At 45.8% G+C, this 23,134-nt stretch overlaps 1 protein-coding gene across 1 annotated transcript in view; it reads right to left on the bottom strand.

Moving 5' to 3' along the window:
- Window positions 1-821: 821 nt before the first annotated feature.
- PLPPR1 (phospholipid phosphatase related 1) overlaps window positions 822-23,134 on the bottom strand; it is a 110,997-nt gene continuing 88,684 nt past the window's right edge. Inside the window, exons 4-7 of the mRNA XM_077816492.1 lie at window positions 9,503-9,753; window positions 4,770-4,946; window positions 3,092-3,223; window positions 822-854 (exon numbers count right to left, since the gene is read on the bottom strand). Of these exons, the coding sequence (XP_077672618.1) occupies window positions 822-854; window positions 3,092-3,223; window positions 4,770-4,946; window positions 9,503-9,753 (593 nt within the window). The remainder of the gene's footprint in view (window positions 855-3,091; window positions 3,224-4,769; window positions 4,947-9,502; window positions 9,754-23,134) is intronic.

Below are 23,134 nucleotides of genomic sequence, written 5' to 3'. Positions count from 1 at the left end.
TGCTATTGTCAATTGGAGTACCGTGGGTCGTCGTTGCAGAATAGTCGAGCATTTTTTAAAGTGACCAACTTATTCTCACAAAAATCAATTACAAACACTGACCCTATTATTTTAGTTATTTTCTAAGAACTAGCACAATCTTCCTCCTGCCCCAGCTCAATCAGGCCCTGATACAGCAAGATTCTAAAGCCCTTCCTAACTTCAAGCACATGAGTTGTCCCATCAGTTTCAATTGGATTATTCCCATACTTAAAGATAAGTACATGCTTAAGTAACTTGTTGAATCAGAGCCTGAGGGTGTATTATTTGTCAGTACCCTTTGGGCTAGATTCCTGATCTCAGCCAAATCTGAAGTATCTTTATGCAGCTAATACAGATTTACACTAAGATTCCTGAGGTCAGAATCTGTCCCTTTGTCTGAAGTGTTTCCTATGATAACAAAAGGTAAAAGTGAATTATTATAATTATTTTATTTCAATGTATATAAAACAAAAAAAGAAAAGTCTGTGTACAAATATCACATAACAACATCAACAAGTCCATAGATGTAGTTCCTCAGTGCACACTTTAAACAAGAAAAGAGGTTGGGTTCTTTTTGTTTGTTTGTGTTTTGTTTTTAAATTCTGGCATAAATATATTAAAGCTGACAAAAAAATCCGGGCAAGCTACATCACTTCCTCATACAAAAAATGTACAAAACATCAGCCTCTAACTAGACATAACATAATACTGGTTGTCACCGTTGGACATTTAGTAACTGTGTGTCTTGGAGCATTGTACTGAAGGGTAATAAAAAATAACTTCTCTTGCCATCTTCCAGCTCAGGTTACTTCAGTCATAGAGGCAGAGTGATTCTACAGAGAGGAAAATGCAAACACAGGAAAGCTTTCAATACAGTTTGATTAGGGTGTCGAGATATTTGAAAGGGAGGGGAAGAATCTGTATACTGACTCATCGGGAAATAGTCCCTCAATCTCTAAGAGCTTAAAAAGAAAAGATCACAGCAGAGGGATCATTGCTGATTCTTAACCCGGGCCAAGATTTCCAAGAGAGACTAGTGATTTTGGGTGCCTAACTTGGGACACCTTAAAGGGGCCTGGTTCTCAAAGTGTTGAGCACCCTTCTCCCCACCCCTTGAAAATCAGGCCCCAAATTGGGCACTGCAGAATTGAGCCACCCACACTCACTGGTGGCTCTTGAGAATCTTGGTGCCTGTCATATTCCTAATTTGGAATCTCAGGGGACTTCAGTAATAAATGCAACCCCAGGGAGAGTTCTCCCTTCCTTATGGACTGGACTAAGCTCTATCCATGTACAGGTGCCATGCAGCTACAAAGGAGCGTGACTCAAGATGCACTGGATGCAAATGTTGTCTAACAATTCTGTCCTCATGCATGCAGAGCTCTGCAGAAAATGGTCCAGCTGTCCATGCAAACTGTGCATATGGGGGGAAATGGGTAAAAGGGGGCATGTTGGGTCCTGCCCAGCTTGATGATCCTGTAGTGCTAGGCGAATTCATGTCAGGGGGCAAGGAAATATAATGTAGAGCTTACACATGCATAGAGGTGGAATAAATCTAGCATAGCAATGCACAGCCAGTAACAATCCAACAAAAAGATCAAGCGATGGAGAGGTGCATATTGTGCAGACACAGCCAGGGTAATAATACTACCACCCAAGGTAGACATAACCTCCTTGGCTGTCAGTATCCTGCACCTCACCGTGCTGCTTTGAGGGGATGGGGCATCCGTTTGGTAGGGCCATTCCATAACTATAGTACTTGGGAGGTGCAAAGGAAAATGAAGTGGGGCCATCTGCAGAAACCTGTGCAGTTGGGGGTGGATCCCTTTCCCATATTTGTAGAATTAGTCCAATAGGTAACCACTCACATGGTAAACCATAGAGTAAAACCTCACTCTGGGCCTACTCAGTGTATGTGTTTTTACAGCCTGATCCAGAGCCCACTGAAGTAAACGGAGACTCTTGCTGGCTTCGTTGGGCTTTCGATCAGGCCTTTCGGCAGTTCTCACACCTAGAAGGAAGACTTTGGCCTTCTTTATTTATGCCTCATATATCAAAAAGCTGCAGATATTTATCTGTATCTGAAAAGACAAAGCACTAATATTTCTATATACACTGAGTATGCTTGCCAGGCTGGTCTTCAGTTTTTTGACAAAAAGTCAAAATTTCCCTGAGGAAAATCCCTCATTTGCTGAACATCTGTAATATCTATATATAATTTCATTTCTGCAGAATGCAGTGCCATTCTCTTAAAGTACTAGCGTTTCTTTACCAGGAAAAATAGGTAGGGCACAACAGGTATATTTTGAAGCAAAAACCTCTTATATCAGGCAGCCTGATTACTGGGGGCAAAGTCTTCTTGGTTGCACTGTACAAACAATGGACGTGAAAAGGGTAGCCTCAATGTAAATGAGAAGAAAATGTCCCACTGCTCATCCTGGATTACTCGGTTGCAAACATGTAGGAAGTTTCTGTTTTTCTGCTGCTGAGTTAGAGAACGGTTTGCTGGTTATTATTATTACAGAGGATGCTGAGCATCCCAATGGCCCATGAAGAGGAGGTGTGAGGGCTTAGGTTCTGTCCCAGGCTTAGGACCACTGTATAGCACATCTGAGTCTGTGCTCTGGATTACATACATGAGTGTCAGATTTAAGGGAAAGAGGGGCATTGTAAGGAGAGAGTTCCAAAATGCAATCGGACAGAATTATCAACCGTCCTCCCCTAATTTTCTGCCCAAGCACCCAAGGAAAGGGTGAAAGTTTATTCCCCAAGCAACATGTGTGAAGATTCATTGTCATTGATTGCATATGCTAAATCTTGCCTCTTCAGCTGTAGATGTGTGTTTGTGGCATTTGACATCTACAAGGCTGGGATACAAGGGATATGTTAATAGATATGTATAATGGAACAAACTCATCTCTGGTATAACTCCACTGTCTTCACTGGAGTTACACAGGGGATGAAACTGGCCCCACCATTGCGTGTTTACAGTGAGGTTAAAAGGTGCTTTTACTCAGCTGTGCCTGACAGTGTTTCTGATGACTGTCTGTGACTGAGGGATTTACGGTACCTGTGCACTCAATGTCTCCAGGGGACTTTCCACTCTTGGAAAAGCCATGAGGGGCATCCCTCGGGGATCTTCAGGCTTCGGTTTTGAAGGAGCTCCATGTGTTCCTTTAAAGTTATGGACAACACACATTCCCTGCATGATGTGGAAAAAAGAGCTAAGTCATCATATAACCTCCACCAGTAGGCTTTAACTAGAACCTTTGCCTTCCAAGCATTAACTTGAAACAGCAAATTTGGGTCCTGATCCAAATTCTTTCAAAGTTCTGGGTATGTCTGGAGAGGGATTGGATTCCAAACCATCCCCTTTCCAGAACTGGACGACTGGCAATGTGATTGACATAGCTGGGAGCAAGGGGCTATCTCAGTAACCTGGCCTGTGTAACTGTTACCTGTGGATATGAACCATTATTACTGTTAGTTTATTATGTTCCAGAGAACAGAAGCCTTGATTACAATTGTGTTACACTTTTAGAACCACTAACTGTAATTGGCCCTGCATTCTACAGGCCAAATTTTGCATCACGATATGTGATTCCCAGACAAGTAACATTCAGGACCTCCCATTCCATTAAAAGAGCAGGGATCACCCCTGATGACACCAGGCTCAATTATTCATGCTTTAAAGCAAAGACCATGCCCGTATCATGCCTAGTTAAGGACAGACTTGTCCAACCCAGGCCTGATGTTTGCATCCTCCCTGTGTGGTGCTTGAACTACTGTTTGTAGGGGGCTGCTGTATGTCTGAAAGGATGTTTCATGGGCGTCACATTGTTTCAGACCCTGCAGGTCACACAGCAGCACACTTGGGCAGTAACACCCGTTCATTGCTAAGCTCTCAAAGGCAGAGGGCTCTGGAGGTTTTTTGATACATTTTAATTCTTCTTAATTGGAACCGGGCACATTTCTCAATACAAATGCCTGAATTAGCTAACGAGGGAGCAAGAAGTCCGAGGTCTCACCCAGAAAGATGCCATTTCTGGGCACTTTGAGCATTCCAGACCCAGGAGCCTTTGGTGGGGAGATCCCTGGCTGGTACTGTTGACTATCCCATGTCATCTCATGGGGGTGAAGAATCATCCCAAACCCCTCGTCTCAAGTGCCAGAGTGGGAGACACATGTCTCCCAGATAGGCTCAGCTTTGAGCCAACCTGATTCTCCTCTCTGTTACACTTCTTTGAAGTTTGTGTGATTCCCCTGTAACAAAGTGGAAAACCAGGCTCTTTGTTTAGAGCCTTATACACTCAAAGTCAGATCTCGAATCCCACGCCTGCCAAACAAAAGACAGCCAACCAGGCTGTGAAGCATGGGTACCAAGACTCGCATAGGCAGCAACCTTAGGGCTACCGTGCTGCCCTTCCGGCACCTGCTGCATTCTCCTACATGCCAGAAGCGCTTTCCCAGGACAGCCTCAGAGTCGGCACTTTTCAGTGATTAAAATACCACGGAAATGTGTGTAGATACAAGTCTGACATCACATTCACCCTATTAATTAATATCAGCCTGATTTCATGTTAGGTTTTGCTCTGAAGATAAATCCAATTAGATGACACTCGAATTAGCCATTATAGGGTTGTGGGTTGAGTATTCAGCTGTGAAAGACACCTATAGTATTACCATGAGAATTTTTCTCTGACTTTAGATTGTCCTGACATTGGGCGGGAGAGGACTAATTGGCTTACCAGAAACAACGCTACCGCGCTTCCCAAGATGAAGCCTGCAATCACATCCGAACAGTGGTTTCGATACTCGGAAACTCGATTTAGCCCGGTGAGGAAGGCAGCACAGAGGGTCCCCAGACACAGCACAGGCTTTGCTAGTCTGCTGCTCTTTGTTTTAATTGTGCTTGTGATGTACATCTGAAACACAGCGCAAGCCGCACGTGAAAGGGCATGGACAAACACACAGGTCATTTTTCATCTACACATGTTGTGCCAAGCAGGAATGTGACAGATGCTCTGACCCCTTGCATTCTCAGGGGGCTTGTGTAGCTCAGAGAGGGGCCTCAGAAGGGGAAAAGATATTGGAGACAGATGGCTTCAGCGTGTCTAACATCCACTCAACCATATCCAGCAACAGGGCAGTCAGGGCTGGTATAAAAGGGCACCGTTCCCTTGGCTACCAAAGTCGCACAAGAATTTGCACGTGTGCAGTTGAACACTTATATTGCATAGAGGCTATGTGAACCAGGGATCTGTGCATCCACCCAGCCAGATGCAAATCCCCAATTTTTGCAGACACATCCCCATGCAAACTAGGCGCGCAAGTGACCAAGTCGCGTCAGTTTGAAAACCAGACCCTGGGCATTAAAAGCAACCAATCACACCCTTTTTTCCTGCCATGGGCCTTTGTTTTGACTTGGGGACTTAATAAGTGGGGGAGGTTTAGGTTGGATATTAGGAAAAACTTTTTCTTTAGGAGGGTGGTGAAGCACTGGAATGGGTTACCTAGGGAGGTGGTGGAATCTCCTTCCTTAGATATTTTTAAGGTCAGGCTTGACAAAGCCCTGGCTGGGATGATTTAGTGGGTCTTGGTCCTGCTTTGAGCAGGGGGTTGGACTAGATGACCTCCTGAGGTCCCTTCCAACCCTGATATTCTGTGATTCTATGATAAGTGACAGAAGTGGAGAAGAGTATGGGAGGGTTTGTTACTGAGAACTTACATGGTAAGAAGTTGTCCTGTGCTCAGAAATATCTGTTCAGTAAACTCCACAAGCTGTGTCAGCTCATTCTTTTAAGGGCATTTTGACAAAGAAAATAAACTATGTGAGGAGCAATTAACAGCCATGCACTAATTTCAGAGCCTGTGATTACAGGAGTAGCATGAATACAAGGATACTGTAACAACTAACAAAATTTGACAGCATAATGATAACCAAGTAAACACAATGGAATCCTCCCCAGTGAGAGGTTAAGTGTGAATTTCTTTATGCCTTCCAAACACAGCATGGCTTTGTTAAACAAAGCAAATGCATCAAGTGTGCTGTTACTTTGCTTGTCAAAAATGTCTCCAGCAACAGATTTCTCTAGTGTGCCATAAACAATAGGCTCTGCCACCCCCAAGGGTGATGGGGACCAGGGGGCTTTTGTCCAGGAAGTGGGATGATCAGGACGATCTAACTGTAATATTCATTGGTAAGTTATTACCTTGTATGTAGTGCCCTATAGCTGCTAGCTTGTAAATGGACCTGAGCGCACATTATGGGCTTGATCCGGGCAAAGAGCCAGCAGAGGGTTTGCAAATCCACAGACACACCGCGAGAAGCAGGAACGTTCCTTTGGTAGTTACTGTATAATGCTGAGGGCTGGTCAAAACATTTCCATAATGGGAAACTGGGTTTTCACCAGAATAAAAACATTTCATGGAAAATGTCAGCTTTCCTTGAAAAAAAAATTATTTTTTTTAGTTGGAAAACCAAACATCCCCAATCTGAAAATACATTGATTTTCAGCCAGTACCTTTTGGTTGCTGAAAACTGAAAGGCAGACAGCACAACAAGAGCTGTTCAAAGAGTGGAGGTACCAGTTTGCTGGCAATTTTGAAAAATCAGAAAATCGTTTCAGGTCGAACCGAAAACAATTTTTTTTTTTTCAAATTTTCAATGAATCAAACCGTTACAAGAAAGCGTTTCAGGACAAAGCAAGATTGTTTTGACTGATTATTTAACCTTTTGCATTTAAAAAAAATTAAAGCCATTTCAAAATGCAATGAACTTTTCACATCCCTGAGCGATATAGCTAGTTGACTTAAGTTTTAGGTGCAGACCAGGCCACGCTTGTGCTGGCCACTAAAGTAGGGGGTGGAGCCAAAGCTCTACCCATTCTTGCCCCTTCCTACCCAGATGCTTGGGGACAAGGTAGGCCAAGCAGGGGATTAAGGAGAAGTCTTACTCCCCTGTGCAAGAGTGTGTCCCAAGTCATGTTCTAGCCCTTAATGTTAGTCCCATATCATTCCTCTCCCCAATAGCAAATTCGTGCATGGAAGAGACGGTTCCACTGCTGGGTTAAAGGAGGACACAGTCACCTCCATGCTCTGCCCTCCAGACCTGTGGAGGGTGCCCCATGGGTCCATGCTGGGGGATGCGGGGGAGCCGGGGAGCAGTGGCCCGGCCAAAGGCAGGGCCTGCAGTGGAAGCACATTGTCTTCCCTCCAGCCCAGAGAAGGTTCCCCAGAAAAGTTACATCAGCTTGGGACTGTATTATCCTTTCTGTGGAGTCTTGGCCCTCTGGGGAATCGGGGGTAGCGCAGGCCAGGAGGAGACCGGGGTAGTCTGGCTCTAAAGGTATTGTTCTGGGGAGGGCTATCAGTGACAGAGTCAGTGAAGAGAGGTGCAGCCTGCATCTCAAAGCAAGTAGCCAAAACACCTGCTGCTCCCAAAAGGGTATGTCTACACTGCAATTAAACACCCGCAGCTGACCTATAGCAGCTGACTCGGGCTTATGGGGCCCAGCCTGTGGGGCTATAAAATGGGGGTGTAGATGTTCGGGCTTGAACTGGACCCCTCGAGTGGGGAGGGTCCTTGATTCTGGGATCCAACCCAAGTCCCAGTGTCCACACTGCAATTTTACAGCCCCACGAGCCTGAGTCAGCTGACACAGGCCAGCCATGGGTGTTTACTTGCAGTATAGACATATACAAAATGCTATCTACCAGGAGCTTATTTTCCTGCATTACTATTATTATTCATTTGTGCTAGTGCTCATGATGAGCCAGACACCTTCCAAACACCCAAAGGCGATCCCCGCCGAAAGGAACTCACAATCTAAAGACGGAGATCAGGGGAATAACAGTAAGCAGCTTAGACACAATTTATATTGCTCTAAACTATACACTTTTGCAGCTATAGCTGTGTCAGTCGGGGTGTGAAGAGGTGTGATCCCTATGGGGTGACCAGATGTCCCGATTTTATAGGGACAGTCCTGATATTCGGGGTTTTTTCTTATATAGGTGCCTATTACCGCCCTCCCGGTGCTGATGTTTCACACTTGCTATCTGGTCACCCTAGGTCCCTGACCAACACAGCAGGGCCAACAGAAGCACCTAGTGTAGACACACTGTAGAGTAGACACAGTTACACTGGCAATACTGTGTTTTGGCTGGTATCGCTTATTTCACTTAGGGTGGGCTGGGGCTGGGGGTGGGGGTGGGGGTGGGGGTGGGGGTGGAGTGGAAGGGCAGTTTTGTGGTATAGCTCTGACCCCACTGGGAGCACTTTTTGCCAGGCGAGTGTCCCTAGTGTTCCTAGTGAAGCAAAGTGCTCCGAGTGCGGTGATGTTCCCAGGCTAGCTAAGTTAACGCTTTTGTGTCACTTTTATCGTTCGTGTGACACACAAGAAAAATATGCAACAAACAAAACAGCAACGGCCTTGTCTTTCCTACTCTGAATATAATTAGTGGCCATTCATCAGCTACCAAGGAACGTTTAAAACATTCAGCATTAAGACATTGAAACGCTGCATTTGCTGCTACACCACGAAGAGAGAACAACTTTCTTGGGCCCAATCCTGCTGTCTTCGAGCCAGACTCTGCCACTCTTACTTTGAGTGGGACCTAACTTTCTGAAGAGTCTCATTGATTTCATGGAGTCTGCTGGTGGATCAAGATGCTACTCAACCTGAGCAAAGGAGTCAGAATCTAGTCCATTGCAATGAATGGCAAACCTACCAGTGTCTTCAATACTGTTATAATCCTTACTGTATCACTTAAATAGCCCTACACAAACTGTAACTAGTATCGCAGTACGATGTTATAACGTTGCCAGAGAAAACAAAGGCGGATGATTATTTTTAGACGGGCTTTTACAGACGTTGACTATTCCCCATATGGCAGGAAAGCATTATTGCCTTTAAACTGTACACCAAGGACTCAATCTTACCTTTATTATGATGGCAAAATTGTAAGACTGCCTTTAATGGGACCTTTGCTTGTAAGAGGAGTTTACGCCTAACAGGGGACTAAAATTTAGCCCAAGCAAACAAGACTCCCCCCAGAATAGTAACATTTAGCACTTGATATTGTACAGACACTAAGGAATAGCAACTAGCTTTCCTGTGAGGTAGGTATTATCATCATCATTTTACAAGTCAGGAAACTGAGGCCGGGAGGTGTGGTGACTCACCGTGGGCCACATAAAGTCATTGGCATAGCTGGGATTAGAACTGAGGATCTCCTAATTGCCAAACTGGTCCTCATGCCTCCAGATAAGACTGCCCCTCACTGGGAAAGTAATGGGAGTAACACTTGATTACACCAGGGCTGAATTTGGCCCAGAAAAGCCACTGACCCCATGAAAAAAGAAGGGCTCTTCCCCATACAGCACAGACAAAAGAAAAATATAGGTGAGATTTAAATGAGACAGAGTAGCTATAGCAACTGAAACCTGTCATGGGAACTGGCAAATAACACATGCACTCACCGTGGCATAAAGGGCTGAGTAAATGCTCAAAGCAGCATGTTTGGATGGAAAGGATCTCCTTGCCTTTTCAATCACCTCCAGGTCCCCGGTGCAGATATTCCCATTGTTTATGAACTGATGGTGAGCCCGGCAGTCGCTCCCCGTGTAGTTGGGTTTACACACCGTTAGGAAGTAAGGAGCCAAGTTCCCAGTCACTACCTGGCCAGCATTTACAAATATGTCAGTGGCAAAAAGTCCAAATGCAAACACCCCTGTGAAAAGGTTAAAAATAATAATTATTTACAAATGTTTAAAACATTCCTGGAGCAGGAGACAAACAGGAGTAATGAGAGACAGAGGCCAAACCCTGCAGTCCTTACTCAGGCAAAACTCCCACTGACGTCAACTGGAGTCTTGCCTAACGCCCTGATTCATGAAAGCACTTAAGTGTCTGCTTAACTGTAAGCATGTGCTTAACTCCCAGTAAGTCCCATTGACTTCAATGGGAAATAAGCACATGCTTAACGTTAAGCAGACACTTAAGTGCTTTCCTGAATCAAGGCTTAAGCGATGACTGGGCAAGGACTTTAGGATTTCACCGGAAAACATCAAATCAAAATAATTCTCATAAAGTTTTCCTGATGCCAAAGACCCTGACCCTGTAATGTCTTATGCATGTGCTAACCTATAAGTATGTGAGTAGCTAGGACCATTCGTATGCTTAAAGTTAAGCATTATGTAAATGTTTACAGGACTGGGACCAAAGACTGGCAGAAAACTGTGTCCCCTACTATAATGCAAGAGGCTAAGGAAGCAATCTTAAAAAGACACTATCGGATTATTGAGCCTCAAAGTTTGATTTATCAGAGAAGGAATGTCCTCTGGATTCCGAATATCCACCAGTCTGATGCCAAGAAACCTAGATTCTGATCCAGCAGCACTGACCATCTCCCACAGGCCAGATTCTGCCATCTTGACTTACGGTGAACCGTACCTTACTTCTTGAGTTGCCAATGGAGTTGTTAGGTATTACTCACCTTGGTAGGGTTGCCAATTTTCTAATGGCACAAAACTGAACACCGCTTCCCCGCCCCTTCCCGCTCCCTTCCCTCCTCCCTCCGTTGCTCACTCTCCCCCACCCTCAGTCACTTTCACTGGACTGGGGCAGGGGTGTGAGGGCTCTGGCTGGGGGTGCAAGCTCTGGGATGCGGCTGGGGATGAGGGATTTGTGCTGTGGGAGAGGGCTCTGGGCTGGGGCAGGGGGTTGGGGTGCGGTATGGGCTCTGGGTGGGGCCAGAAATGAGGGGTTCAGGGAGCAGGCTCTGGGCTAGGGCAGGGGGTTGGGATGTGGGAGGCGGTACGGGCTCCGGCTGGGGGTGTGGGCTTTGGGATGGGGCCAGGGATGAGGGCTTTGAGGTGCAGGAGAGGGCCCAGGGCTGGGGCAGGGGTTGGTGTGAGTGTGGGGGGGTGGGCTCTGGGAGGGAGTTTGGGTGCGGGAGGGAACTCGGGGCTGGGGCAGAGGGTTGGGGTGTGGGAAAGGGTTCAGGGTGCGTGGTCCCGGCGGCACGTACTGCAGCTCCCAGGAAGCAGCCGCCAGATCCATGGAGCCCTTAGGTGCATGGGCAGCCAGGGAGGGCCGCGCGTTGCCTTCACATCCGCAGGCACTGCCCTCACAGCTCCCATTGGTAGCGGTTCCCGGCCAATGGGAGCTGCAGAGCCAGCACTCGGGCGGGGGCAGCACAGGGAGCCTTCCTGGCTGCCCACGTGCCTAAGGGATGCAGGGACCTAGCGGCCGCTTCTGGAATCTGCGTGGAGCTAAGGCAGGCAGGGAGCCTGCCTTAGCCCCGGCCCCTGCTGCTCTGCTGACTGGACTTTTAACAGCCCAATTGGCAGTGCTGACCAGAGCCACCAGGGTCGCTTTCTGACCAGGCGTTCCGGACGAAAACCGGACGCCTGGCAACCCTACACCTGGGGAAAGGTGAGCAGAATCTGTGCTCATGTGACCAGTAACACGGATGTCAATGGGAGCTCCCCTTACAGTGCACAGTCAGGGGGGACAGCAGAAAGCACACATGTTAAACAGACCCTATTTCCAGAACCACCCTCGCATCAGTGTAAATCGCTCCTGCAAGCCTTGCATGCTCCAAGCTCCCAGCGACGTTAATAGCAGTTTGATGTTTGCATGGCTGCAGTCCTGGGCCCCGTCAATGGTGAACATTCATAAACAAGGAGGCAAGAGAAGGCCCAGCTGGCTGGCTTGTGCTCTGCACACCACATATACATTGGGGGCCAGGATGAAGGACAACCAATAGTTAATGCCTGGAAAAAGACCGCAGTGGTATATGCATTGTAGCAGGTTACTCTAACAGCCTGTTTTATAAGAACACCCTGCATCTCTGTGGTACCTCCCAGCCAAAGACCTCAAAGTGCTTTACCGACATTAACAAATGTACCCCCGTACAGCAGCTACTAGTCTTCCCATTTGACAGATAGGGAAACAGAAGCACAATTTTCAAATGTGTCCAGTTAATTTTGGCTGCTTTGATTTTTGAGGTGTCCCACTGAAGACAACCTGAATCTTATTTTCAGCAAAGGAGGCACCATTGGCTCCAGCCAAGGTCAAGGGGAGCTGTGGGTGCTCAGCACCTCTGAAAATCAATCCCTAGCTGTCTCAACCTGGACACCAAAGTTGACAGACAGTTTTAAACACGTGGCCTGAATTTCTTGCTTAAGGCCGTGTGGAAAACTTGTGGCAGAGCTGGGAGCAGAATCCAAATCTAGAGCTGGGACTGGAACCCAGGTCTGTGCTTTAATTCCAATATCCTCCTTCCCCCCTTTCACACTTAAAATCATTTTAACATAAATTATGTAGGTTTTAATCATTTATATGAATTTACCCCTATGTCTCGGCCATATTCCAAAACAGGTAACTCTAAGCGCCTGCTGCAGTTTAAATTTAAAACAGTATTGTCCCCCACAACCCCCCGTCCTAAACTACAGAGTAACGTTGCTGAGTGCTGCTAAACAGCTGCTGTCTTCCACCCTAGAGATGGCTGCATTTCAGTGGTGGGTAACATCATTCTTACGAATCCCTTACCTAGTTCAGTTTTCAGAGTAGCAGCTGTGTTAGTCTGTATTCACAAAAAGAAAAGGAGGACTTGTGGCACCTTAGAGACTAACCAATTTATTTGAGCATAAGCTTTCGTGAGCTACAGCTCACTTCATCGGATGCATGCAGTGGAAAATACAGTGGGGAGATTTTATATACACAGACAACATGAAACAATGGGTGTTACAAAACATACTGTAACAAGAGTGATCAGGTGAGTTTTTTCTCTCCTGCTGGTAATAGCTCACCTTACCTGATCGCTCTCGTTACAGTGTGTATGGTAACACCCATTGCTTCATGGTCTCTGTGTTTATAAAATCTCCCCACTGTATTTTCCACTGCATGCATCCGATGAAGTGAGCTGTAGCTCACTAAAGCTTATGCTCAAATAAATTTGTGAGTCTCTAAGGTTCCACAAGTACTCCTTTTCTTTTTCCTTTCTGTTGTCGGTCTATTATTATGTGATGGATTACTGTATCTATGGCAGTTTGCTTTGATCCTTGTTAATTTTATGAAAAGAGCTGTTCGGTGAATTGTACTTCTGGCTCCTTTCTTATGTCACTGTTTGGGACTTCTATCACTCTGAATATAGCAATCAAAATAAGACTGAAAAAAATACACAGCTCACCAGTGAAATAAACGTAACCATAGTGTTTCCAGCTCTTAGGATTTCATCAAGAGCTTAGGTGCTTTTCTTGAAGCTCCAGGTGCTGGTTTTATGTGAATACCTGAGAATCTCAGCTTTCTTACGTTAAAAAAAAAAACCTTGCTGTCATGGTGGTGCAGGAAAACTTGAAAATGTGACCCCCTCAAAGCTTCAGAACCAGAAAGCAAATTAAAAAGACCCAACACTTCTTATTTCGAAATCTCAGTGTAGAAGTGAGAAGTGTAGAAGATCTTTTTATACACACAAAGCATGAAAAAATACCTCCCCCCACCCCCCTTTCCTGCTGGTAATAGCTTATCTAAAGTGATCACTCTCCTTACAATGTGTATGATAATCAAGTTGGGCCATTTCCAGCACAAATCCAGGTTTTCTCCACCACGCCCCCCCCCCCCCCCCCCCCCCCCCCCCCCCCGCCACACACAAGCCCTTGTTAAACCCTGGATTTGTGCTGGAAATGGCCCACCTTGATTATCATACACATTGTGAGGAGAGTGGTCACTTTAGATAAGCTATTACCAACAGGAGAGTGGGTTGGGGGGGCGGGGAGGGGGAGAAAACCTGGATTTGTGCTGGAAATGGCCCACCTTGATTATCATACACATTGTAAGGAGAGTGATCACTTTAGATAAGCTATTACCAGCAGGAGAGTGGGGTGGGAGGAGGTATTGTTTCATGCTTTGTGTGTATAAAAAGATCTTTTACACTTTCCACAGTATGCATCCGATGAAGTGAGCTGTAGCTCACGAAAGCTTATGCTCAAATAAATTGGTTAGTCTCTAAGGTGCCACAAGTACTCCTTTTCTTTTTGCGAATACAGACTAACACGGCTGTTACTCTGAAACCTAACAGAAAGGAAGTAATTGACGGAGTAACATGTACCCAATTTACCCAGGGACTGTCTATGCAGGGATATTTATACTGGCATAGCTACTCCAGTGCAAACCCCTAGCATATGTTGTACTGATGTAAAAAGGGGCTTATCCCAGTGTAGCTCACCCAGGGAGTTTGTACCAGCATATCTGTCTTAGGCTCTTATATGGTCCCCATTACCATGGTAGCTTAGGGGTGTGTGCGGGTGCGTGTATTTATCCTCACTATACCTCTGTGAGGTAGGAAGGATTGTTAAGTGATATAGACTGGCCTTTGGGGAGAAATACACCAAAGCCCAAGGCAGTGGGGGAGGGACGCTCTTTTATTTGTCTGTAAAGTACCATGCACATCCGCAGTGCTGTATAAATAACTGAACGGCAATAATAAAGAATGGGCCGTGTGCAAGGAGCTAACTTGGGGACACTACTATGTGGCTGCTAGGCTGCTCAGTGCCAAGCTTCTTAGCCACTGGATACACATAAGCTCGGAGCCAGTTAATACTTCTGGAGAAGGGGAAAATCCCCAGGTGCAATCAAACTGCTTGCTTGACCCCACACCTCCCTGCCTTGCTGCAGGCCTTGTACTGTTGGGAGGGCAGTGGGAGGATCCTTCATTCTGGATGGAAAGTCATCCCCAAGCGGGCTTTGCCACACACTGGAGCAGGGAGAGGGCTGTGTGAGTATAATACAATGGCTGGCTCTGGGCTGCGGAAGGGGGCATGTTCTCAGATTTATGTGCTCCAGGTTTGATGCTAGAGATTTTATGTTTTCAGAAAACACATACAAACACTGCCATTAAGCAGCTACCTCAGTCAAGCCAGGTGCCATCTGGGGTGGAAAAGCTTGACCAGAGGTCGGAAGGCTTGGTACAAGAGAGAACTGGGCATCAAACTGGGGTTAAAATATACCCTCTGTAGCCTGGACCTTTTAAACCCCCCTTCGGCCAGACCCACACATGCACTGGAGGTCTGTTCACTTAATTTGGTGGCGAGGTACAGGCGACTTTCTGCCACCTTTTTGTCTCCCACCTCCAAATCCCAGGGGTATCCAGGAGCTGGTTCAACTCCCAGTATAGGTTAGAGCAGCTTCAGGGCTGTTGTAACTTGTGCCAGCTTGAACTTGCACCCTGGAGTGCATTCCTCCAACCCAAGACAGCGGGAAGACAGCATGCTCCAGCCACACTGTGTCCCCACCCCAGCACATGCCCAGAATGCCTGTTATGCTAGGGGCCAGGAGCAGGTGGCATAGAGCCAATGGCTTCACCCCATCTAGGGATTCCCTGGCATAAGGGAATCCTCATCTCCCATGCTGGAGCAGGTGTCTAGCCCCTTTCCACTGTAAGTGCGGCACAAGGGGATGGTGGGGAGGGAAGCTGAGGATCTGGCCAAGAATCTTCTTTTATTTTAAAGGGGATGGGATGGAGGAGGGGCTTTCTGCCCCCTTATTCCCCTTTATCCACCAGTGAGACACCAGGTCTTGGTCTCACTGACATCAAGAGAAGTTGAATCATTGGTATCAATAGAAACATGCTCGGGTCCTTAAATCCTGATTAAAGAGAATTCATTGCACCAAACTGTTCCCTGGTGCAACGATACTGACTCCAATGGTGTTACACCAGAGGCAAATGTGACCCCTTTTGTTTTAGGTCTAAATATATTATGCCTGAATTATCAGTAAATTCCATCTCTTGTGTTCTATGAATCAAACTGTGAGAAGGGTGGGTCTGCTTTGATTATTCTAAATTACTGAGCATCCTATGTGTACTTGGCCCTGTGCAAGACAGGAGAAAAACTCAATCCTTGCTCCATGGACATTACTAATAAACTAGTCAGATAAAAGCTGACACACTTAGTGTCAGGTTTTCAAAAGCCCATGTGCAAAAATGCACACGGACTTTTGTAAATCTGGCCTATACGATAACACGAAGAGGTCCACTCTCAAAGCAGTGCACCGGGGGCAGCGTGCAAAGGGGTTCCAAGGCTTTGCAGAAGTGGAGTTGATCAGTGTTCTCGTAGTACAGTAAATGCAAGTTGGCCTGTTTTCAGCTTCCAAAGGCTGCAGCACTAAGGATACGGCAGATCAGGCTAAGGCTGAAACCTTTATTTTGCTTTTATTGTGATGTATATTGATCACTGTAATTCCCTTTTTGAAGCTCTGCCAAACTGTGCTCTACGAAAATTACAGCTAAGCCTTGCAATGAATTCAGCTGGCTGGGTTTTAACCCTTACAGAGGATACTGCTTACGCATCAGACGTTCTCCGAATACTTCCAGATGGCTTTTGGGCTCACCCATAATCGATTTTAAAGGTTTCAACACTAGTGTACATCAATATCGAAGGTCCAGTCCCCTGGTAGCTTTTATATCTGGGGAATCCATTTGTCTCCACAAAGTCACTTCATGATTTTGCCCAAAGTACCTAAAGTAACTGACCAAAGCACAGGAATTCAGAGATGAGGCTGATATCTTTTTTAAATGCGAGACAAGGTGGGTGAGGTAATATCTCCTATTGGACTACCTTCTGCTGGCAAGCTTTTGAGCTACACAGAGCTGTTTTTTTTTTTTTTTTTTTTTTATTAAAGGCACAGGAGTCACAACCGAAAGCCCTAACCTGAAGGTTACAAGCCACAGCTCTTTGGGGAGAGCTCTGCTGAAGTCAATGGTGACATGCCAGAGTAAGTCTGATGGAAGTGAGAGGTGAATCGGGTCCTGTGAATTCACACCTGTTCCCAGGTCCATCAACAAGGCTGTGACCATCTCCTCATGGTTTGGAAGGGGCTGCTCCAGAGCAATGCAAGGTGTGCCCTCTGCCTCGGGACTGACCCCATTTACAATATTTTCAGTACCCCATGGCCCAGAGAACCAGGGAATGAGCTCCCTTCCCAAATTCAGGATAAAATGATACAGGACGTTAGTGCCTAAGCCACAGGGCGTAAGCTGATCCCTGAGATAAGGAAACGATCCTTCCAAAAGACAGCAGTGTGCTATTAGATAGACAGCAAAAGTGGAAGACACACGAAGGGCCTTATTCTCAGTTACACTAAGGCCCCTATAACCTGCTCAGGGAGCAGAAACAGTCCCTGAAAATATCCCCTGCCTAGGGGACTGCCTGGCCAGCAGAAAGCTGGCATAAGGGCTCTATATTGGCCTTGCTCCCAGCTTGTCATGGACAGCCAGTGCGGCTGGAGAGCACTGTGCTATGTCTATTCTCTCTTTCCCAGGGCCGCTAGAGATCCACGGGAAGCAGAGCATACATTACAGCCACCCCGAGACTGCTCTAATTTACATCAGGAGCTTAAAGCTACCTCCTGCTTCCCCACCAAGCCTGGAGATGGAGGAACTGAGAATCAGGACTGACACGGCTTTTCTTCCGCTGACTTATAAATGTGTCCACTTTTCCTCCACTGCTGACATTTTCCCCACAAAATAGCTTGATTTCTCTCCTCTCATTGAGATCTGATTCCTACAGCCCTCTACACCTGTTTTTCCCCCTTGACTCCCTCCTCAACTCTTTTCTCCCCCAGATCTCTCGGACTCCGGTACGTCAGCTGAAAGCAGACTCTGTGGAAACTCTCGGTGGCACAGATACTTGATGGTAACTATAAATGGCATTTCTTTAAAAAAGCCACCTGCGAGTGGTAAAAAAGCAGCTGGCAAGGCAGGGAGAAGAGAAGAGTGGCAGACGAGTGGCTGGAGAACCAGGAGCAGAAGCCCTTTATTACAGAAAAAACATGGAGCCCTGTAAGTAAAGTGACAATGCCCTGAAGGGTGTGCGGGACATCAGAAGCTCTGCTCCTGCAAGTTACGAATCCAGGTCTCCCATAAGGCACATTTCCTTAAAGCCCACAGTGGACTCACCGTACTTGTCATGTTCAATTTCATCTGCCATAGAAAAGTGATATCATCATATGGCTCCTGAAAGTACATAGAATTCAATTATAGGGAGTCCGGCAGGATTCTGAGTGTCAGAGGAACACTGATCCTCAGTCGGTCTTTGGAGGCTTTGTGGTCCTCTAGACAACCACTACCCAAGCATAAAGCCACCAGCTTACAATTTAATTCTAAGTGTTCTGCTGAGGGATCCATGTAACATAATAATAGCTAGCTCTTATACAACACTTTTCATCCATAGATCTGTCGGTACTTTACAAAAAAGGTTACTATCATTATCCCCATTTTAACGATGGGGAAACTGAGGTACGGAGCAAACAGACTTGCCCAAGGTCACCCAACAGGCCAGGTGCAGAGCAGGGACTAGGACCCAGGCCTCCTGAGTCCAGGTTTAGTGCTTCACCCCCAAAGCCACACTGCTTTATAGAGACTTTATGTTTACGTGGTAGGTTTGTGTCTCAGATTCATCCATTGATTCCTTGGGGCTAAGGAGGTTTGCAGTACTCTGCTCTAGGGAATGAAAGCGTGGGGAGAACTAAGCTTGCATGAGTCTGGCTCTGATGTCTGCTAGAAAGTGGCAGATTAATGGCCAGTTCCTACTCCCACTAGTTATTGGGAAGTTTGTCACTCACTGCAATGGAAACAGGATTGGGCTTTATACTAGGTTTCCTTGGAGCAATCAGACTCTGATCTCAGGACTAGCTTGGGCCTCCAAATTTGGAACACAGAGCACTGAGCTCCAGGGAAGAACTGGGCAGCAGGCGGTAGCAGGCTGGGAAGCCTTGACTGGATGAGAGATGGTGGATACAAATTCAGTTTTAACTCCGTTAAGTGCTGATAGGACGATAGCAGGGCTTTACAAATTTCAGAGCAGCTGAGCCAAGTAAAGCAACGGTATAAAGGCATGTGAATTGCACACTGCAGCTGCCTGGGGAAGTGAGTTCAGAAGCTCTCTGGTTTATATCCTTCCTATCATAGTAAACCCAACAAGTGTATAAACGCTGTAAGCCTTTACTTGTTGAAATAAAGCCTTAATTTCATTATTTTGCAGCCCAGTGTTAGATGTCACTGTGTTTTAAATTAAGCTGTTGGTGGAAGCTGAGCCATGAATTTGTTAACACAAATCATGCAGTCATAAAATTCAAGCCATTGGCAACAAATCCATATCATGTGTTGCATTTCTAAATGTCTAAACAGGATAGATTGTTTGCCTGGTAGCAGGTCGATAGCTTAATCATATGAGTTAGAAACCCTAACAGAGTGAAACACTCCACAACACACACTCCAATCACCCTGCCAGCCAGAGTCAGTAAGGTTTCAAGCCACAATACAATAAGGCTGTAGCCACTGTATATAAACAAACCAAATACTCATTGTGCTCCATTGATTTAGGGCTTCTTGGAGCTAGAGCTATATGAGGGCAATGTAGGGTTTAGACACCTGCCATTCTGCCTGCATGGGCAACCTTAGTTCTGGGATTTGCTACCTTTTGAGTGCTTATTGTTAAGGTTGTCTGACACGGATGAGATTTTGGGGGGAAGTTTGACTAAAATGGTTCAGGCATTTTCGAGCCCAGGTTGAGAACCGCTGATCTAAATGAGTTGACGTGCCCCCTGGAAGACCTCTGTACGTACACGTACACATACCTCTGGTTGAGAACCACTGCTCTATAACCCACAATCACCAATGGGTAAACAGCACTTGCTCTCACTGTAGGATGTACAATATCTCCATATTCAACAACACACAGTTTGATGGTTCAACCTGTGAAAGGAAATTCAGTTCCCGTCTTAAAATGTAGTTCTGTAAATTCTGCACCCGTCTGTGTCAGCAAAAGGGGACAGAATCCTAACATATGTAAACCCCAGTCAGACTTCTAGATCCTTCTCTCAGCTCAAGGCAGTCTGCAGTACATGGAACAACTGGCCCACTAGTATAAAAGCCGACCAGAGAATGCATTCATTGCAGAATCACCATAGAAAGGGAGTTAGTCCCTTGACTTGTGAAAATGAACTTGCAAACATTAACATACTAAGTAGACATGACACTTCCTGTTTCATCCTTGCTCCGGTCAGGGAGTTGTGGGCCCAGCACATGTTTAAAAGATCACAAACGGGCTCTGAAAGTGGAAGGGCCCTAATTCTGCAGCGTTGGGTGCCTTCTGCAAAATGCAGGACAGCGTCTTAATTTGCTGGTTACAAATAGGGAGTCTAGAAAGATCTGACTGTGGGCTCCTGATTTATGAGGTCATTATTCCCCTCAGCCCAATAAGCATCTGACTACCTAACCCATACCTGGGACAGCTATTTTAAACATTTCTAGCTTAAACACCAGAAAGGACACAGGGCAGGATTTTCCAAAGTGCTCAGCTTTGACTTAACTCTGCCACCATTCAGGTCAATGGGAGGAGTTTTGCCACGGGCTTCAATGGGAGCAGACTTAGGCCAGTGCTGAGCACTCTGGAAAATCCCACCCATAGTGCATTACTCTAGTCAATTTAAATCAATCATTGTCTAATGTGAGCAAGTGCATCGGACACATCTGAAGTAATGCATCCTTCATGCCATTCAGTAGGATGAATAGGGTTGGATGTTTTATTTCATAATAATAATATTGTTATGGACTACTCAAAGCTCCTGGGTGCCTTGACAAAATTTAACGAAATCGATTATCAAAAGGCCCCAAACTAATCATCAGACTGGTGCAAAATATATTCCCCAGCAATAATCTTTGTTACCTGGAATTACGGTTGCAAATATCTAACAGTCACTTGCAGGAGAAAAGACATTCAGGGAACAGTGCAGCTTTCTCATAAGACACCAGGGTTCGACAGTGGAAATTCCAAGTTAAGGCTATATTTAAACAAAACCAACCAAACATGAGAGAACAGAGATAACTGTGGCCAGGTGAGAGAAAAGACTGAAATCCCTTCACAGCTAAAGAAAAAGGTGCTTTTGGCCACCACCAACCCTGGGAATCCAGGATCCTAAAGCACTACCAAGCAGAACCTCTTGGACAAAGAGTTGACAAATCCCCTCAATATTATGGATAGGCATCACTCCTACCATACTCCCTAGATGCTGCCCTCAACCTACAAGCTCATTCTCACCCTAGTCCATTTTAGCTAAGCACTGGCGAAGTGAAGACCTCAGTAAACCAGCATAGTGTAGAGACTGGTGTGACCTGCACTTTGATGGCACTGTGATCCTTGTCACACTCCCTTTGATAGCAAGGATGACAGAACAGATCTCTCAGGGAATCCACAAAAGAGAGGCCTTGTGAGGAATTAGCAACCTGTAATGGGATAAAGCCACCATACCGTACACAGAAAAGGAGTACTTGTGGCACCTTAGAGACTAACCAATTTATTTGAGCATGAGCTTTCGTGAGCTACAGCTCACTTCATCAGATGCATACCGTGGAAACTGCAGCAGACTTTATATATACACAGAGAATATGAAACAATACCTCCTCCCACCCCACTGTCCTGCTGGTAATAGCTTATCTAAAGTAATCATCAGGTTAGGCCATTTCCAGCACAAATCCAGGTTTTCTCACCCTCCACCCCCCCACACAAATTCACTCTCCTGCTGGTGATAGCCCATCCAAAGTGACAACTCTTTACACAATGTGCATGATAATGAAGTTAGGCCATTTCCTGCACAAATCCAGGTTCTCTCACTCCCTCACCCCCCTCCAAAAACCCACCCCCATGGGCTATCACCAGCAGGAGAGTGAATTTGTGTGGGGGGGTGGAGGGTGAGAAAACCTGGATTTGTGCTGGAAATGGCCTAACCTGATGATTACTTTAGATAAGCTATTACCAGCAGGACAGTGGGGTGGGAGGAGGTATTGTTTCATATTCTCTGTGTATATATAAAGTCTGCTGCAGTTTCCACGGTATGCATCTGATGAAGTGAGCTGTAGCTCACGAAAGCTCATGCTCAAATAAATTGGTTAGTCTCTAAGGTGCCACAAGTCCTCCTTTTCTTTTTGCGAATACAGACTAACACGGCTGTTACTCTGAAACATACCGTACACAGACGATCAACCTAGAACAGATGCTATGTACCTCCATAAATACCAGCTTTGATAAACAATAAAGGATTGCAGTCACAAATTGTTTGCGGTTGAAATGCTATCCATCTCTAGATTAACAAATGCTTCACACATAGGTTAGGCTAGGTAGACAACTGGAATTTCAATCTTTGTCTCCCTAGTCTTGGAGGTGATGTTGACACATCCAATACGATGTAGTTGGCTTCAGTAGAGCTCTGCCAATTTATAGCAGCTGAGGATCCGTCCCCTTGTGTTCTAATTCTACAAAACACTTCCAGATAGCATCCTCCTTAAATATTGTGTAGCACATCGTACAGACTCAACAGGTTGTACAAATGGCTGTGATAACTGCAACACTCTCAGCCAAATGCTGAGCCACAGATGCAGCAGCCACTCTGCAGTTGGTATTTTTATGTGCTTAAATGAATTCACTGGGTGGAATTTGTGCTCGGCAAAGTGACAGAGTGACCTCAGTGACCAAAGCGACCTCATGATGTACTGTCCTCACTGGCTGTCTGTTTACATGCAGGACACAGGTCAAGGATCTTAAATGTTCTCCAGGACTTTACACTGTATTATTGTCCCTAGCTTGTCTTTTGACTTATTACCTCCACGTCCCATCATTTGCTCCTACACTGCATCTGTCACTCAGAGTATCCAGTTGATCTTGGTGGATTCATGGTTGGCTTTACTCTGTGCTTTACCCAGTCACACTCAATATATGTTAAATTTATTTGGGCATAAGCTTTCGTGGGCTAGAACCCACCTCATCGGATGCACGGAGTGGAAAATACAGTACTAGGTATAAATACATGAAAAGATGTGAGTTGCCTTACCAAGTGTGAGGTCAATCTAAGGAGACAATTCAACTGACAGCAGGATACCAAGGGAGGAAAAATAACTTTTGAAGAACTTTTCTCCCTTGGTATCCTGCTGTCAGTTGAATTGTCTCCTTAGACTGACCTCACACTTGGTAAGGCAACTCACATCTTTTCATGTATTGATACTTGGTACTGTATTTTCCACTCCATGCATCCGATGAAGTGGGTTCTAGCCCACG

This window comes from Eretmochelys imbricata, chromosome 5 (assembly GCF_965152235.1).
Source record: "Eretmochelys imbricata isolate rEreImb1 chromosome 5, rEreImb1.hap1, whole genome shotgun sequence".
Taxonomy (NCBI): Eukaryota; Metazoa; Chordata; order Testudines; family Cheloniidae; genus Eretmochelys; species Eretmochelys imbricata.
Note: the sequence above shows the minus strand (reverse complement) of the source record. Positions and strands in the feature narration are given on the sequence as shown.